This window comes from Eurytemora carolleeae, unplaced genomic scaffold (assembly GCF_000591075.1).
Source record: "Eurytemora carolleeae unplaced genomic scaffold, Eaff_2.0 scaffold22, whole genome shotgun sequence".
NCBI lineage: Eukaryota > Metazoa > Arthropoda > Copepoda > Calanoida > Temoridae > Eurytemora > Eurytemora carolleeae.
The window spans coordinates 583,707-602,418 of NW_019396028.1; the positions used below are offsets into that span (position 1 = coordinate 583,707).

At 32.2% G+C, this 18,712-nt stretch overlaps 1 protein-coding gene across 1 annotated transcript; it reads left to right on the forward strand.

Moving 5' to 3' along the window:
- Positions 1-1,228: 1,228 nt before the first annotated feature.
- LOC111718414 (protein henna) lies at positions 1,229-18,237 on the forward strand. Its single transcript, XM_023493995.1, has 14 exons — positions 1,229-1,279; positions 1,505-1,624; positions 2,268-2,342; positions 6,253-6,342; positions 6,855-6,907; positions 7,955-8,734; positions 9,885-9,972; positions 10,776-10,888; positions 12,751-12,889; positions 13,646-13,702; positions 14,661-14,769; positions 15,074-15,194; positions 17,642-17,699; positions 17,786-18,237. The coding sequence occupies exons 1-14, from the start codon at positions 1,256-1,258 to the stop codon at positions 17,882-17,884; spliced, it is 1,926 nt and encodes a 641-aa protein (XP_023349763.1). The 5' UTR covers positions 1,229-1,255; the 3' UTR covers positions 17,885-18,237.
- Positions 18,238-18,712: the final 475 nt, after the last annotated feature.

An 18,712-nucleotide genomic window follows, 5' to 3' on the forward strand; every position in this document is an offset into this window, starting at 1 on the left:
ATCTCTTTATTATTTTATTTTTTGCCAATATTTGTTTTATATTTTTTATATATGCCCCAAATACTTGTGTCACGCGCACCCATACTGCAGACTGCGCTTTGCGGTCACATTTTGTTTTAAATATATACACCTCAGCCCTCAGTCTGTCAATCATATCAGTCCCTCAAACATTATCTTTATATTTAAGCTTTTTGCTCATATAATATTATATATAAATAGGGTGTCTCTGAAAAAAGGTGCACTTAAGCTTTGCTTACGAATGAACATTTTTTATCTAATATTCCGTTCTAAACGGTCAGAATTAGGCCTTAATATTAAAAAATGTGCTTTGTCCCATTATATTCGGTTTTTTTACTTAGTGTTTCTGTTACGTAAAAATGCCCATAAACTGGGGGGGGGGGGTCGTCGTTAAAACTTTTTGCTTTAAAAAGTAATTTTAACTTTGAAAAAAGTCCATTTTGCTAAGATTTTCAAAAAAATCCTCAATTTTATCATTTGAAAATCTTTGGAAAAAGACCTACGACCCTTCCGCCCCCCCCCTGGGCAAATATATAAATGTATAGCTGGCCAAACGTCTGGACCAAAATGGCTGAATTATTGGTCAGGTGGTGACATGACAAACGATATTTGTTTCAATTCCACGGGTAACGCCTGGCCCTTTCAGCATGATTTATTACCAAGCGCCGGTAAAAGGGAGGAATAACTTTAAACTATGACATAATCCTTGGCAACGCCGAGCATTCAACATAGTGAAATCCATCATGTTTTCAAAAACCAATTAATTTGTTAGATGAGCTATTAAAAAAAAAACTTTTTTGAATCCTGTTTGACAGCCAATAAGTTTTATTTTCTCTGATTTTTATTAAAGTTTGTTCCCAAGATGTAAACTTTTTTCGTTTCGACGGGACGTGATGCATGTGTTTAATAATAAATGTTGGAAAGGAGTTTCATTTCAATTTTTTTCCTAAAATCTGTCCTTAGATAAAAAATTACTCTTCTCAGAATGAATGTTATTTTCCGGATGAAGGTATTGAGTCTTTGACCCCAATATCAAATATGCTCTTCCATATGTCTTTGCAACCTGATAGTGTAAGGTTTACAAATTTCAAAATTAGATTATTTTAGCTAACAGAAATCTTAGTTTGAAATATCTAAGGTCTACGACATTGGGTTGTAAAGATAGAGGACTTAAAAAATCAGAGTTTGTGTCAGATAATCAATTTCTGCACTTGTTAATGAATTGAGTTTCAGAAAGATGGCTGAAGCAGCTTATATTCAGGTTTATAAATTATTTGCATGACGAGGTTAACTTAGATTCTCAAACTTGACCTTAATTAAAGGAAATAAAAACAATTCTAACTATCTCTCTATCAATATATCTATCTATCTATCTATCTATCTATCTATTTATCTCTCTATCTATATATCTATCTATTTATCTATCTATCTATTTATATATCTATCTAAGTATCTATATATCTTTCTATATATCTTTCTATCCTAGGCTACCCTGATGTCAGGCAGGTTCCTGAAGGTTGGTGAGAAGCTGGAGAACAGCGTGTCCATCATCTTCTCTCTAGAGGAGGAGGTTGGGGCTCTGGCTAAGACTCTCAAGATATTTAAGGTAAATCCCGCTTCTCCCTTTCACTTACTATCCCTTCTCCCTTCCACTTACTATCCCTTCTCCCTTCCACTTACTATCCCTTCTCCCTTTCACCTACTATCCCTTCTCCCTTCCACTTACTATCCCTTCTCCCTTTCACTTACTATCCCTTCTCCCTTCCACTTACTATCCCTTCTCCCTTTCACTTACTATCCCTTCTCCCTTCTACTTACTATCCCTTCTCCCTTTCACTTACTATCCCTTCCAAAATATTCCTCTTTCCACTACTCTCCATTCCCCCTAAAATACTACCTTCTCCCCCTTTCACTATCCTAACCATAATACCTTCGCCCTACCCATTAACCTTCTATACCTAAACACCCCCTATTCCCCTTCCCTCATCTCTCAACTAAGAAAACATCCACTCACCCTACTCTCCATCCCAAACAAAATACCTCTTTATCCCCCCCTCCCCCCTTCTTTTTTAAGGTTAATTACACTAATTACTCCTGTGAAATAAAAGTATTTTTTTAAAATGTTTGTTATTACAAATATTATTAGATATAATCAAGAAAATTTTCAAAATATTGTTTCATTTAACTAAGTTCTTCAATGATAAATCTATCTCTTGCTGCAAAAAGTGCACAATCTCTTTATCTTTTAGAAGCATGCAGTGAACTTGGTTCATATTGAGAGCCGGTCATCTGTTCGTCTACCTGGATACGAGTTCATGGTTGAGGTAAATATAGTTCTGTACAAGGAATGGTTCACTGCATTTTAAAGAGAAATTAAATGGTTAAATTAAGTGTAAAAAACAAAAACAAAATATTTTATAAAAAAACACAAAAGTAGAGTTTGAAAAAAATTACTGTTTAAATATTTGACGGATTTATGTGATTTCAATCTATATAAGTCGTTGTATTAAGACATATATGTTTTCTTCTTATCCCTGGAGACTTGCAGAGGCGTAAATCCCACTTTAAATGGTATTTCAACGTTTTATGTTTGTTTGTATTATTAAACTAAACACAAACAAGTCAAAGCCGGATTTATTTCTAAATTACTTACAGGGTGTCCCACGAAACATGACAGTTGATGAAAAGCTTAGAATGTCTTTTTCCATTATTTGTTCAGTTGTTTAATACCTAAGATCAATAAAAAATATTATAATGGAGTCATGTTATATTAAAATTTATTTCAAAGTAAAATATAATTAAGCAATAGATTTGTTTGACTAAAAATAACTATTTATCAAATGACATGTTTCGTGGGACACCCTGTATATTAAAAACAACTGTAGGGTTTGTTCAAGATGAATTTGAACATTAAAAAAAATATCCATTCTTTCAAAAATGTAAAAAGTTGTATGATTGCATCACTGCATGTTATTGCATTAAAGTTCAGTATATGCCAACCCTGTCAATATAAATCTTTCGTTATGTGGAACACAAATTGTACAGAACACAGATAAGAAAAAAAGTTATAATTTTCTTTGTCATTGTACTCTTTAACCCATAATTATTGTACTCTTTAACCCAATGGTTATTGTACTCTTTAACCTAATGGTTTTTGTACTCTTTAAACCAATGGTTATTGTACTCTTTAACCTAATGGTTATCGTAATCTTTAACCTAATGTTTATCGTACTCTTTAACCCAATGGTTATCGTACACTTTAACCCATTATTATCTAACCTTTAACACAATGGTTAATGTACTTAAAACATGGTTATCGTACTCTTTAGTCCGTACTAAAACTGTCACATTTTTATGCCGTTTCTGTTATCTATGCTACAAGGTTTCTGTAATCTATGCTACATGGTTTCTGTAATCTATGCTACAAGGTTTCTGTAATATTACACGGTTTCTGTAATCTATGCTACAAGGTTTCTTTAATCTATGCTACATGGTTTCTGTAATCTATGCTACAAGGTTGCTGTAATCTATGCTACAAGGTTTCTTTAATCTATGCTACATGGTTTCTGTATTCTATGCTACAATGTTTCTGTAATATTACACGGTTTCTGTAATCTATGCTACAAGGTTTCTGTAATCTATGCTACAAGGTTTCTGTAATCTATGCTACAAGGTTGCTGTAATCTTTGCTACAAGGTTTCTTCAATCTAAGCTACATGGTTTCTGTAATCTATGCTACAAGGTTTCTGTAATATATGCTACAAGGTTTCTGTAATCTATGCTACAAGGATTTATTGGAGCTTCGTAATTTCTCTTAAACATTATACCTGTAAAATGTTGCTTTTGAAACCGTCTTTTTTGTATTTAATAAAACTGACAATTTAGCGAGTTTTTCTATTAACATTAATTAATCTACCCAAATAATTTAAATCTACATTTTTCCTTGGCACAATTTGTCTTATTATCCAGTTAGAATTTCTTAGTTAAAAATGACAATGCTATGTATCAGCTTTATCTTATTACCATCAATCAAAAATTAAAATTAAAATTAAAATTTTGAATATGTAAATTAGATAAATTTTATTTTAGAATTATATCCTATAAATCTCAGTATTATCTATAAGTAGTATTTCAAAGTAGGTTATGATAGAAATTTTATTCTAACTATGTCCATACCAAAATTGATCATGAGAGATCTAAAGGTTGCATGAGCTTGATGATAATTTTGCTAATTTATTCTTAAAAAAAAAAACATAAAGCTAAATACGGGTGTCCCAATAAACATAAGAATTCAGTGACGAATTCAATATCGTCTTTATGAATAATTCTTTGATTTAATATAGTGATACCTACTGAGAAAGCTGTAATCTGTAAGAGTTTCGTCTGCTATGCTCACATTTTGTTTGTTTATGTTTTGACATCAAACGCAAACAGAGTAAACTTGTCAGTCTTCACAATTCAACTTGCGGAGACATTATAGACACATCTTTTACAGTCTTTTACCCTTTTCCTAAAATAAACTCTAGCAGACATAATAATATTATGGGTTTTGAAATTAGGTATTACAATGCTGATTCATAACAAAGACGAAATCCAATTCGTCACTGAATTCCCATGTTTTTTGGGACACCCTGTATTAAGTGTTTAATATTTCCTAAGTATAAATATCTAGGGTACCAAAAAAGTATAATGAGTTAAAAACTTTCCATAACAGAGCTGAAACTTTGGAATGAGATATCCTTAATCCCCATTACTAAATCTGATAATCCAATGGACACACTTTTGATTTTCTTCTTAATCCTCTCTTATTAGATATCCCTAGCCCTACTGTATGAAAGTTACTTTTGATCACAATTACAGATACGATGCTATATCAATTGGACTAATATCCTTTATTGAACAAAAGTCAGCTGTTCACAAACGAGCTTTTAAAGCATTTAAACAAATATAAACTTAATCATGCATGAATATGAACTTATTAAAAACATATTTTATCACTTTTGAAGACTATAGTTATTTTGAACGTTATTCGTAATAAACATTAATCCAAAACTTAAGTTCATTCAATCAATCTTTATAGTTCTATTAATATGATACCATCAACACCAGAAATGCGCAAAAAAACCCGGGTTTTTAAAAATTAAAGAGCGTATATTTATGACACGCTGATTGGATGAATTTTAAACTTCTTTCTTGGATATCGAATGCGTATTAACCTAATCTCGGGTTTAGTATAACAAAGAGATCAAGCATTAAGCTTCAATGATTAATTATTAATTTAAAAAGAAAATAATTCTATATTGCCTGAGATTTTACATTCAATATTCAAAAGTCGTGATATATGATCGAGTATGATGTATTCGAATGATTTAGATAATATGCCTAATCGTTGTAATTTGTGTTCTTTATCTAAGGAAAAATATAATTTTAAGAATTAAAATCCATCCAGCAAACATTTTCATCTATATATATATATCCGTTTAGAAAATCTTGTCATTTAAAAGTAAAAAAAAGAAGAGATTAACGTTAAGCAGTGCAGAATTAGAACTTAAGAGATTAGATACAAGAAACCAGTTTTTTTAAAACTTGAAATAAGAAAAACAAATCATGATGTTATATAAGATTTGAATAAAATTATATTTATTTTTAACTTGTTTTAAGCAATACTTTTATTTAGGAGGAATCATACAAATAAGAAAATATTGTTGTCTTCATGCATTCTTTTTCCTGTAAAATGGAGAAAAGAATTAATTTTCTTTATTTGATTTTTAAACTAACCCTGAGCTGGGAACTCTTATATTTTGGACATCGAGTTCAATGTTTGATCTTGATCTATTGTTAATCTGGAGATTAATTGAATTTTTATTCGACATTCAGTCAGGGGTTTATTAAAGCTTTGATAAGAGGAGGAATGTCTAAAATGAAGATATTAAGCATTAATACTCTTATTAAAAGTGCCCAATGTGAATATGCACATTAAATCCTTTACAACAATATGTTTTAGTTGGAGACTCTTATTCCACAAAATTATAGTAAAGTAAAAAACATTATAGAGATTATTATAGAGATTATTATAGAGAATAGTATAGAGATTATTATAGAGATTGTTAAAGAGATTATTATAGAGATTATTATAGAGATTAGTATAGAGATTATTATTGATATTACTATAGAGATTATTATTGAGATTATTATAGAGATTATTATAGAGATTACAATTTGGATATTTTACAGTTAGATGTTGAGAGTGGAGATATAGAAGGTGCTCTCGAGGAAATAAAAAAGAATGCAACCTATTTCCAGATAATTACAAGGGACTATAAGGTAAAGGGACTATAAGTTAAAGGGACTGTAAGGTAAAGGGACTATAAGGTAAAGGACTATAAGGTAAATGGACTATAAGGTAAATGGACTATAAGGTAAAGGGACTATAAGGTAAATGGACTATAAGGTAAAGGACTATAAAGTAAAGGGACTAGGTAAAGGGACTATAAGGTAAATGAACTATAAGGTAAAGGGACTATAAGGTAAAGGGACTGTAAGGTAAAGGAACTATAAGGTAAAGGGACTATAAGGTAAATGGACTATAAGGTAAAGGGACCATATGGTAAATGGAATATAAGGTATTTCTAAAGGGGGTTATTGTAATATTTGTGTAACGGGGGACTGTGTGGTAGAAAGTTTATGAATAAATAATTTTATTTTAAATTGATAAAATATTGGACTCAGAGAAAATGTATTTTCTGCTGTATTTTGTCGGTTAAAGTAATTTAAAATTATTTGTTGAACAGAAATATAGAATAATACTAATAACTTGAAACTTTAATTATTTTTAGGATAATTCTGATGCTGTTCCCTGGTTTCCAGTTCATATTAAAGATCTAGACAAGTAACATTTTAACATTTTACTCTTATATGACAATGCGATAAACACTAAACAGTTACTCTGCTTGTAAAAAAAATCTTTAAAAAAACACAAAAATCAAAATGGCAAAATTTCTGTCATCATTTAATAGCATTTTATCAGAAGTCAAATCTTTGAGTTGTGATAAGTATTTCCAGCGGAATAAAAAATAGTTGTGTGAAAATTCCGCAATTTTTTTTCCACTGCACATTCTGCATTTTTGCGCATCTCATATGTAGAAAAAATTACGCAAATTTCCGCTTTTTGCGCAGAATTTCGGGATAATGTGTTTTGCTAAAGAATGCAGAATTTCTGCAAAAAAATTGCAAAAATATTGCACGAAAAAATGTGCAAAAAACTGTGCTCAAATAGCAAGGGGAAAATTATGATTTCCGAGGAAAACTGTACGCAGGAAAAGTTACTGATGCTGGATGACAACTATATGTATATAAGCAGAGATTTCCACGCTGGAAGTAAAAAGTTTGCAAATTTTTGATCCAGCTTCAACTCTAGTTTTGCGCGGAATATTTTTTCACAATTTTTTTGCGCGGAGTTGTGACCGTTTGCGCTTGGTTCCGCAAAGTTCATTTCTGGCAAAATTCGGAGTTCCGCTTTAAAGTTTGCGGAATAGGCATGCAAATTTGCGCATTTTGCCCGAAAGTCTGCTTTTGCTAGAAACCCCAACTGATCATTGATCACTCATTGATCAAAAACATAAGCAGACCTCTATGGATTTTAAAAATTTCTCTTCGATATTACCTCACCGTTGTCAACTCTTCAATGATAACTTTAATTAAGGCAAGCACTTTTTCTCAAATTTGCAATTGCCCTCATTATGGATGTCAAAATCAAACTTTTAACAATACTATACCTCTTTTTGATTTTCCGCTATACTTTTTTAGGAACGCTTAATTAAAAAATTAACGTCTTTTTCGGTCGATAACAGAACGTTCTGTTAATTTTCAAATATTTCTGTTCGTTAACGAACAGAAATTTTCAAGTTCCACCAGATTCTGACCTACTTTATTCTAGGTTTGCTAACCAGATTCTGACCTACTTTTCTAGGTTTGCTAACCAGATTCTTACCTACTTTTCTAGGTTTGCTAACCAGATTCTGACCTACTTTTCTAGATTTGCTAACCATATTCTGACCCACTTTTCTAGGTTTACTAACCAGATCCTAACCTACTATTTTAAGCTTTTTAACCAGATTCTGACCTACTTTTCTAGGTTTGCTGACCAGATCCTAACCTACTATTCTAGGTTTGCTAACCAGATTCTGACCTACTTTTCTAGGTTTGCTAACCAGGTTCTGACCTACTTTTCTAGGTTTGCTAACCAGATTCTGACCTACTATTCTAGGCTTTTTAACCAGATTCTGACCTACTATTCTAGGTTTGCTAACCAGATTCTGACCTACTATTCTAGGTTTGCTAACCAGATTCTGACCTACTATTCTAGGTTTGCTAACCAGATTCTCACCTGCTATTCTAGGTTTGCTAACCAGATCCTAACCTACTATTCTAGGTTTGCTAACCAGATTCTGACCTACTTTTCTAGGTTTGCTAACCAGATTCTGACCTACTTTTCTAGGTTTGCTAACCAGATTCTGACCTACTTTTCTAGGTTTGCTAACCAGATTCTTACCTACTATTCTAGGTTTCCTAACCAGATTCTGACCTACTATTCTAGGTTTGCTAACCAGATTCTTACTTACGGATCTGAGCTTGACTCCGACCACCCTGGGTTTACTGACCCTGTATACAGGGCGAGGAGGAAGGAATGCGCTGATATTGCGTTCAACTATAAACAGTAAGATTTTTATAACAATATGGATTTTAAAACATTATTTCCTTACATACGCAAACAAACAAAGTCAAACTAGCTGCGATCGATACCGAATTTTATTCGATATCAACCTATCATAATTATAACCCCTTACATTTTTCGCGAACTACTTTAAAACTATTTTAAAAACGATCTCCAGTCTAAGGCCGGATTTAAAGAATTTGAGCCGCGGCTCAAAAATGGTTTGTTCCACTTGAAATGGTATTCTGTGTTTCAGGCTTGAATTAATTAAAACCAGTTTTTGACGGATTTGAGACGTGGCTTAAATTCATTAAATTCGGACACTGGTGTTAAAAATATGTAATATTAATGTGCACTATAAAATTTAAAATTTGAACAAAATCCCATANAATCTTGCAAGGTTGTTGATATAGAAATTAATGACGACATTAAACTTAAATAAAGACAATTATAAGTTAAATTCAGCCTTGTCTTTCTTCCACAACTTTAGAAATAAGAAAAAACTCAAATGTCAGTTAACCCTAAACTATCACCGTGAAATTTTGTGACTTTTAATGAATAGTAATTTAAAGGATTTTTGTTAAAAAACATTTTTTTTTAATTTATAGGGTAGGGTACAGGGCGGAAAAAAAGTCCCGTCTGTGAAAAAACATTCTAATTTAGCCCATAACTTTTTTTGTGACTAAAGCTACAGATCAAAAACTATATTTTTAAAAAGCCCTTGAAAAATGCATGTAGAAACATGTGTCACACTTTACACCTTGAGACACCTTAGCCTTTATAGGGTTAAATTAGTGAAATGACCTGAATTTTAAAACTTGACATTACAGCGCTCAATTAAAAGACTAAAATTATCTTTTTTGTTAAAAAAATTAAAACTCGAAAATTTTATTTTTTATCCTGCATATTTAAATATTCTAAACAACAATTCCCTATTTTTGGGCCGGCTATCAGTGGAAACCAATATACAGCAGAATAAAATCCGTCCTCATTCATTGTTCCTCGACTTCAATTTTCTATAGGTGGGCTCAGCACCCATGGGGATTTTAAAAAACTGGAAATAAAAAGTTTCACTAATCCAGGGGGGGATGGGGGGCTGAGCCCCAAAAGCCTCCCCCCCCTGAATATGTCTCTGTAAATGTTTATATTTTAGTGGTAATCCTATACCAGATGTGGAGTACACGGAAGAGGAGAAAGCAACATGGAGGACTGTGTACACTAATCTTAAGAAACTGTACAAGGTACAGGGGGTCCCACGAAACATGACAGTTGGTAAATAGTTTTGAATGTCGTCTTCCATACAATGTATCAGATATTTAAGGCTGTTTGCAATTTATTTCGTTTAACAAATCATTTGCTCAAACATATTTTACTTTGAAGTTAATTTTACCATAATATGACTCCTGTAAAGCTTTGGTATTAAACAACTTAAAAAATTATGGAAGAAGACATTCCAAACTATTTACCAACTGTCATGTTTCGTGGGACACCCTGTATATATTGACTAAAGCCTGAAACCTATACTACCGGATATCCGGTTTCATGAATGAGGTTTTGCAGTTTTGAAAATACCAATATATTTATTTCTATAGGACACAATAGGGTAGCCAAGCACTGTGGGTAGTAGAGATTTTTTACAAAGAAAAGAAGTCTATTATAAAAATCGTATATTACAGTTAGGTTTTAGGAGAAATGACGCAAGCAATTATGTAGCCAATTTGAAGTTTGATACAGCACATACGTAGAGGATAAAATAATTTTAAAAAAAAATTCCATAGATTTTTGAGACTTATTTATTTTTTTGAATTTTGTTATACTATTAGACGTTTATAAATATGTGCATCTTGTTCATTGCAAATTTGTTAAACTGTTCTTAATAAGTCTCAAGTATTTTTGCAAGTTTTTGTTCAAATCGATCAGAATTTTCGGAGCACTAATACAACTTGAACTTTGCGTGTTACGAACATAACCACGTGTTTAATATGGTAAATTTAGACGCACGCGTGTTACAAGCATAACCACGCGCTTAATATGATAAATTTAGACGCACGCGTGTTACGAGCATAACCACGTGTTCCCGCTTCTTGAGGAGAACTGTGGCTATGGACCTGACAATATACCTCAGCTGCAACAAATATCAAACTTTCTTCCTTTTGCGTAAATGTAGCATGGCATGCCAAAACAACTATACGCCTGCGTAGCCTATCCCATAAAGCTTATGAGGAGTCTGTGTCTATAGCCTGTGGTTCTAACAACAAAAATCAAATTGATATTGATAGTTATTCAAGACGATTGGGAAAAATTAACAACTATAAAACTCCAATGAACGAACGGAACAAAAAATCAGCAATCCCTAGCCTTAATTTTATGCAAGCACAGTGGACATTGTAGAAAACTAGTCTCTTCAGGGTTGATCAATATTTCAAGTTAGGACGTTGCCGGAGCGACTTTTTGACCTCGTGGCTTCTCTACTAGCATAGATTTAAGGCACAAGCAGCAAATGTATCCGGTTCTTTAATAAGAGAAGTTACAGTTAAAAACATAAAATATTTCAATCGTGAAATTTACTTCAATGTTAGATATACAGGGTGTCCCACCAAACATGACAGTTGGTGAATAGTTTAAAATGTCTTCTTTCACAATTTGTTAAGTTGTTTGATATTAAAGAGAATGATAACAAATATTTCATGGCGTTCATATTATAGTAAAATTTATTTCAAAGTAAAATATATTTGAGTAAAATATTTTTAAATTTAAATTAACTGCAAAAAGTCTTTAATATCTATTACAGTATAATTAAAGAAGACATTCAAAACTATCTGTTATGTTTCGTGGGACACCCTGTATATGCAGAGCTGTGTGTTAATAAGAAAAGTCTGGTTAGCTAAAAGATTTATCAGCAACTAGAGGATTATGAATACCATTAATAACAACATTTTTTATTCCTCCCTTCTCATTTATCTTAATATTAAAGATTTGCGGGATTCACACAATTGCAAATCAGGGACTGTGTAAAGACATAATTTCAAGGAACCCTCCATTGAAAGATGACACGTTCGATTTATAAAGGTACTCTTAAAACACAGACAGCCGTAGTACGTTTGAATTTTCGAGCCGGGTCAACCTTTCCGGTCCCAGTTTGTGCTGTATTGCCCGGACATTGGGTAAATAAAGCAGACACTCAATAGGACTAGCCGGTGCTATACAAGGTTGACGCAGTCAGACATTAGGTTGAATTTACTTTTACAAAAGAGCTGCTTGTAAAGCTTTGTTAAGTAAGTATGTATTTGTGGGTTCTCTAAGTGACAATTAAGCATTTCTAATTTCAGAAACAATGGAAAAATTATTAAAATTAAACATTTTTTGAACTAGAAAATCCACTTTATCTTCTATATTATTATTTGATAAAGGTTTCAAGGGTGAATCGAGAATGCCCAATTTTTTACAAACACAACTCCTTAAATCAGGAAACTTTTCAAATATTTATTTTCTGAATATTCATGAACTTTACAATATGGAGAAATCTAAGGAGTAAACATTTTTTAATCATTTATTTTTTCTAAAAAGCACCTGACATAAAAAGAAGAAAAAAAAAACATTGTAAAAATGTTTAAACCGATTATTCTAATTAGAAGAATTTAAAGAAGGTTAACGGGAAAAGCTTGTTTTTCTATTTTGAATTCGACTTAACTCCACTTTTGCTGTTCGATTTCATATTGATCGGGTTTGGTTTCGGTACAAAAAAAAATTGAAATCGAGGAATGACGATTATAAACATGATACCCGTTCCTAGCCATAAACGGGGAATCAACATCAACAGTTATTTTAGTTAGTTGATACCAAGGTTGTATAATAAGGTTGCTTACTCTCTATGCACTGTAGGTAGGGTAAATGTCGTAGATAACGTCATATAAGGATTTGATTTGTCTATGCTTAGTTAAGAGACGACATTTCCCGTAAATTGGAGTGCTTAGAGAGTAAGCAACCTTGTTAGATAACCTTGGTTGATACATGAACAGTATTTTTAAAGGTGTAACAGGATTTCAACTGCGCCCTGTCGCCGGCCTGCTCTCTTCTAGAGATTTCTTGGCTGGACTTGCTTTCAGGAATTTGAAGAAAAATATTTATTTTTGCATACAGAAATTGAGCCTTAGCCAAACACTCTGATTTTCTAGTTCTTTTATCCTTGCAAACCAATGTCGTAGAACTCACGGATTTAATGCAAGGAAAGTTATTTCAGAGGAGTACGCATCTTTTGTACTGCAGTGTACTGTCACTGGGAGGTAATGTGAACATAAGACGGATGTCTAAGCCTGACATGGGATCCATTCTTTCACATAAATAATCAATGAAATATTCTGGTCATAGGAAACTACTATGTGATTTATCAAAATTATCAAAATTCAATGCTTTTAACCCCCTCCGATACTAAACAAACATTATGAATCTATTCTTGTTTACAAATTCCGCACAGGGAGAACTAGTTTCAATACGTCCGCAGAGTATACACTGCAATTAACTTTCCATGCATTACATTCTTTGTAGAACTAAGATATTCAAACTATGGTTTTAGTTGTCTCAAATAATCTAAAGGAATTGAGCCAATTTTCTATTCCAAATATATTTGCAACCTAATTTATAATAGATATTTCAAACTATAATCTTTGCTATATCAAAAAGCTAAGTTTGAAATATCAAAGGCTTGCACCATCAGGTTGCAAAGATAACGTAATTAGACAATTTGAGTTTGTGCAGGTAAAGACTTAATTCCTAATTATAATTTTACTAATAACTGAAAAAACTTTTTANAGAACTACGAAAACGGAAAAAACTTATTTTTTTTTCGATGGTGTTAAAAAGAAAAATATGAATTATTGAATTTAATTATTGTTTAAAAAATGTTTGTATTTTCAGGAGATAGGATTGGCATCACTCGGAGCCTCTGATGAATACATTGAAAAACTCGCCACCGTAAGATATTATTGCGTTCAATACAGTCGTTGGCTTATATATCAATACAATGAAGACAACTTTCGATTTACATTTTTGATGTCCAGGCCATGCTTTCAAACAGTATGCATGATAAACTTGAAATTTGAGAAGAACATAATTTCAAAACTCAAATTTATAAGTCGTCTTCATTCTATTGATGTAAGCGTCGGTCACTTAAATTTATTTATTATTGGTATTTAAAAAAATCAAATATTAATAAAGTGGATCAGCTATGAAACAAATATTAATAAAGTGGATCAGCTATGAATCAAATAGTAATAAAGTGGATCAGCTATGAAACAAATATTAATAAAGTGGATCAGCTATGAAACAAATATTAATAAAGTGGATCAGCTATGAATCAAATAGTAATAAAGTGGATAAGCTATGAAACAAATATTAATAAAGTGGATCAGCTATGAAACAAATATTAATAAAGTGGATAAGATATGAAACAAATATTAATAAAGTGGATAAGCTATGAAACAAATATTAATAAGCTATGAAACAAATATTAATAAAGTGGATCAGCTATGAAACAAATATTAATAAAGTGGATAAGATATGAAACAAATATTAATAAAGTGGATAAGCTATGAAACAAAAACCAATCTTTTTCTGCATGTTAATTGTAATTATCTAATATGATATTAATCTTTTTTCAAGATCCATTCCAAGCAAACTCCCTCCCCTCCCCCTCAAAATTAGAGTATTGTTTGTCCGATTCACAACGGTACCTGTAAATGAGTATATGAGCAACAAACACTGAGTAAGACATCACCTTTTTTTCTCTCATTTGTCAATTTAATATTTTCTCTCAGTCACATTAATCTGCGAGCAACTTATCCTCTTTTTTTGTCTTTTTTTCTCAAGCACAGATTTGAAGGGTACCGTTGTGAATCTTGCATGACTTGAGGGTTACTTAAGCTTGTTTTAGTGCTACTGGTTTACTGTTGAGTTTGGGATTTGCCGACAGGACGGAGAAATTAAAGCATACGGAGCTGGACTTCTCTCTTCATATGGAGAACTGGAATGGTGTCTCTCCGGTGAGTAGAGATGGACGCGTTCGGCGTTTTTTTCATTTCGTTTGTTCATCATGCATGAACATTTGTGGTAAATGCCCTATTCCATAAACTGCTTTCAGATTCATATCGTCCAGGTACAACTCGCAAAATATCCATAGTAAATAAACTTATCTCATTTATATCTTTGTAACCCGTAAATATACATTCTGTAGTTCATTGACCCTTGTTGCGGTCAACTTATTTACCTGTACCTTTTTATACCTAAATAAAGACAGTTCAAAGCCGCCATTTTGTTTTTACATTTTATGCATTTTCTATTCCACAGGAAAACCGGATCTGAGACCCTTCGAGCCTGCAGTGACAGGGGAGCAGAAATATCCTATAACAGATCACCAACCTGTTTACTACATCACTGAGAGCTTCGAAGATGCCAAGCAGAAAATGATGTAAGTTTATTATAAGATATAGATAGCTAAAGTGCCCGGCGTTGCCCGTGATTTTATAAAATATTCCCGCGTCGGACTCGGAACTAAATAATAAACTGTCGGATATACCATTTATCATATAAAACCCGGGAGTGACAAAAGAATATTTTTTGTATTTGTTACATCTATCTCTTAGTTACTTACATATTACATACTCACAGATTCTGCCATTTTATCACAGCTCTGGATACAATACATTTAGATTTATTATAAATGATTAAAACAATTGTTTAGCATAATTACATTATTATTATGAATTTGTATCTGCACTTTCATCTGTTCTCTACTTGTATCTGTATCTGTATCTGATCTGTATTTGTATCTGTATCTGTATCTGTATCTGTATCTGTATCTGTACCTGTACCTGTACCTGTACCTGTATCTGTATCTGTATTTGTATCTGTATCTGTATCTGTATCTGTATCTGTATCTGTATCTGAATCTGTATCTTTATCTGTATCTGTATCTGTATCTGTATCGTCCAAAACGAAAATAATTATATTCCGTGACATTGGACTCAGTAATCGATATAACTAATATCCATGCCACTATTATCCATTTTATTGGATTTCTATATTTCAAAGAATTAGAAATGTTCCTTTTTACTTCTATTCGTATCGACATTCACATCAAAAAGCAATTTTAAAGTAAAATATTTATTGATTTATTTTATGATCTTTTTTATAAATTGACTAAAGTAAATTTATGTTTTATATATATATATCAAAAGCTAAGGAATCGATTTGTTCCATTATTTTTCAAGGCTGATTTAACTTTGCAGTGTCGCAACAACTTGGCTTTTGGTTTTACTTTTGCTATTTCTTTAATTCTTTAATAAGCTGATTTAGAAAAACCGTTATACAGGGTTACCCACACAGGATGAGACTTTATTGACGACCTGAAACTCCTTAAATATAATGGTATGAATGTTGAAAATGATTCTCGACCTTAAACATTATTTTCTATTGGTAAAATAATGATTTGACAAAAAAATACAAGTTGCGTAGGACCATCTAAGCAAGCAAAAATATGAATTTCGTATACCGTCGTCTCTTAAGTTTCATTATTTGTGGGTAACCCTGCATTATATCCACGTTCTAAACTTCCAACTACGTTCCTGTGATCATTAACGGTATATCCAACTTGTTTTTAGCTAACACGATATCGTTCCTTATAAAAAGTACCCAGTCCCTTTTCTTACTACAATTCAGGGTTGCCCACAAATATAAGACCTCAGAGACGACTGTACGGAATGTATATCGTCTGTTTCCCTATATTTATTATTTCCCGCAAACTTGTTTTTTTTCTTTGGCAAACCATTACAACGCCATTACAAGATTATATGTAGGAAAAAAGACCTAATTTAACTTTGCAATCATCATACTATTGTTGACTTTAAAAGTCACTATAATAAAATAAAAGAGATCTAAATGGATATTTCTAACATTTATTTAATAAAACGAAAGTTTTGAAATATTTGCATTTAAAGCTGAGTTAAAATTGGTTGATTTAGAAATTAACAAAGGAATTAATGATGGATATTAGATGGCGCTTCATGGAAGTGTTGTAGAGCTTCAAGTTGGTGGAGCAGATCTGGGAACTGGGACGACAGGGCTTATCAATGGAACTAAGGCAATGCAACTCGAGATAGCGGAAACTTCGGTCAGAGCCGTGCACAAGTTTCCTAAGTAAGCTTCTCAAGAAGTTAATAGGGAGATCAGAGGTATAAGCACGCCTGCTGTTAGTTCAGGATCTGCATCATCAGCCTGAAGGAGTCATGGGGGGTGATGTAGAGCTTCATGTTGGTGGGGCAGATCAACAGGTGCGTTGCGCTGAGTATCTGCATCATCATCATGAAGGAGCCAGGGTTGAGATGGAGTTGTGAATGTCTTGAGTGTTTATAGCTGACTGAATACCGGGAGGTGTAGAGAGGTGAGGTGCGAAGGTTACATGTGTGGTGTGCTTCATGGAGGAAATGGATCCTGTGTACACACACATCTAGAGTATTAACATCGGCATTTGAGTCGGTGAAATCGTCTTCCTTATATTTCGAATTTATTTTAACAACTATAGGTTTCAGGTCGTCTTTACAGTGTCTTCTTGTGTGGGTAACCCTGAATGAATAAAATCAATATTTATTGAAAAGAATCTTGATCGACCGAACAAAAATATCATTATGTGGGAAAATGATGTTATTTAGAAAATTAAATAATTGAAGTGTCTCAGACTGAACAATAAGATTAAAGATAGGTTTTTGTCAATAGGTTTTTCAGAAAACAAAATAAAACTTCTTACTTTTTACAAATTAGGCTTTTAGGGCCCTTTGCAACCTTTCTCCAGTAACAACTTTATCTTTTTAGATTAGTATATTAATTTCCTTATATCTTTAAGCTCTTCTCTTTATTTAGAAATTTTGCTGCAACAATTCCAAGACCTTTCGGAGTTCGATATGATCCTTATACACAGGTAAAATAAATCTGAAAAATAAGAAGGTCCCTCAGGAAAAATGGAATCACATGACGCTTCATGCTAAATCCTCCATATTGTTTCAGACTATCCAGCTGTTGGACTCCAAGCGGCAGATCCAGAAACTAATCCAGAACATCAATGGAGAAATCAGAACTCTTATTGATGCGTTCGAGAAGTTCTAAACATCAAATAAACTCGGAGAGAAAATATTGCTATCGTAGAAAATTTATGACACTACTTAAATATTTTCAGATTTATCAAGTTGTTCAAAAAAAATCGAGCATTGTTTATTGTTACTTGACCAATTCAATTAATTCACATTGAGTTCTAAATCTAATTGTAAAAATTATGGCTTTTTCGGGCTAAAAATAGGAAAAATAAGTTTTTTCTTTGCTTCTCATTAAAAATCCCTTTATAAACATTTTAAAAATGCTAGCAATAAAGCTGACCATGGGAGACCTGAAATGTGCTATATGCATTCTTTATACGCATAAAGCTATATAACCTACAAATAAAGCCAATTTTTGCTTTTGCATTTATTTTTCTTGGATGTACATTTTCTTCTCAAAAGACGATCAAATTGTGTACAACTACTTTTTCGGGAAATTAAAAATATTACTTGACCTATTTCGTCTACAAAACATTCCTCGCTGCGCTTTGGATGTTTTGTAGACACAATTGGTCTTGGGAACCCTGTAAAGTAGTTGTAAATAATTAAAATGTGTTTCAATTCTTCATCATAATTAATGAAATTTGACAACGATGTATTCTCAATCAAAATTACTTTTCTATACTTTTATTGTAAACTAAGATTTCATATTTTTAATTTTATTAAATCAGAATCATTTATTAATTATTGATGTTAATGTTTGAAATATATTTTTTAATTTTCAATTTTTTTAAGGAACATATTTTCCTCCGAAGAAAATATCCAAACAAAAACATAAATTTTATTTTAATCGGAGAAAGAGAATCGTTGTAAACACCCTATAATGATGGGGTCTGAATCT

Bases quoted from the DNA above. Each gene is read 5' to 3' on its own strand.
- LOC111718414 (XM_023493995.1), top strand. From the start codon at position 1,256: ATGGCTGAAGCAGCTTATATTCAG. The intron at 9,973-10,775 runs GTACAGGGGGTC...TGATAAATTTAG, and splicing joins ATCTTAAGAAACTGTACAAG to ACGCACGCGTGTTACGAGCA. The intron at 15,195-17,641 runs GTAAGTTTATTA...CTCTTTATTTAG, and splicing joins GATGCCAAGCAGAAAATGAT to AAATTTTGCTGCAACAATTC.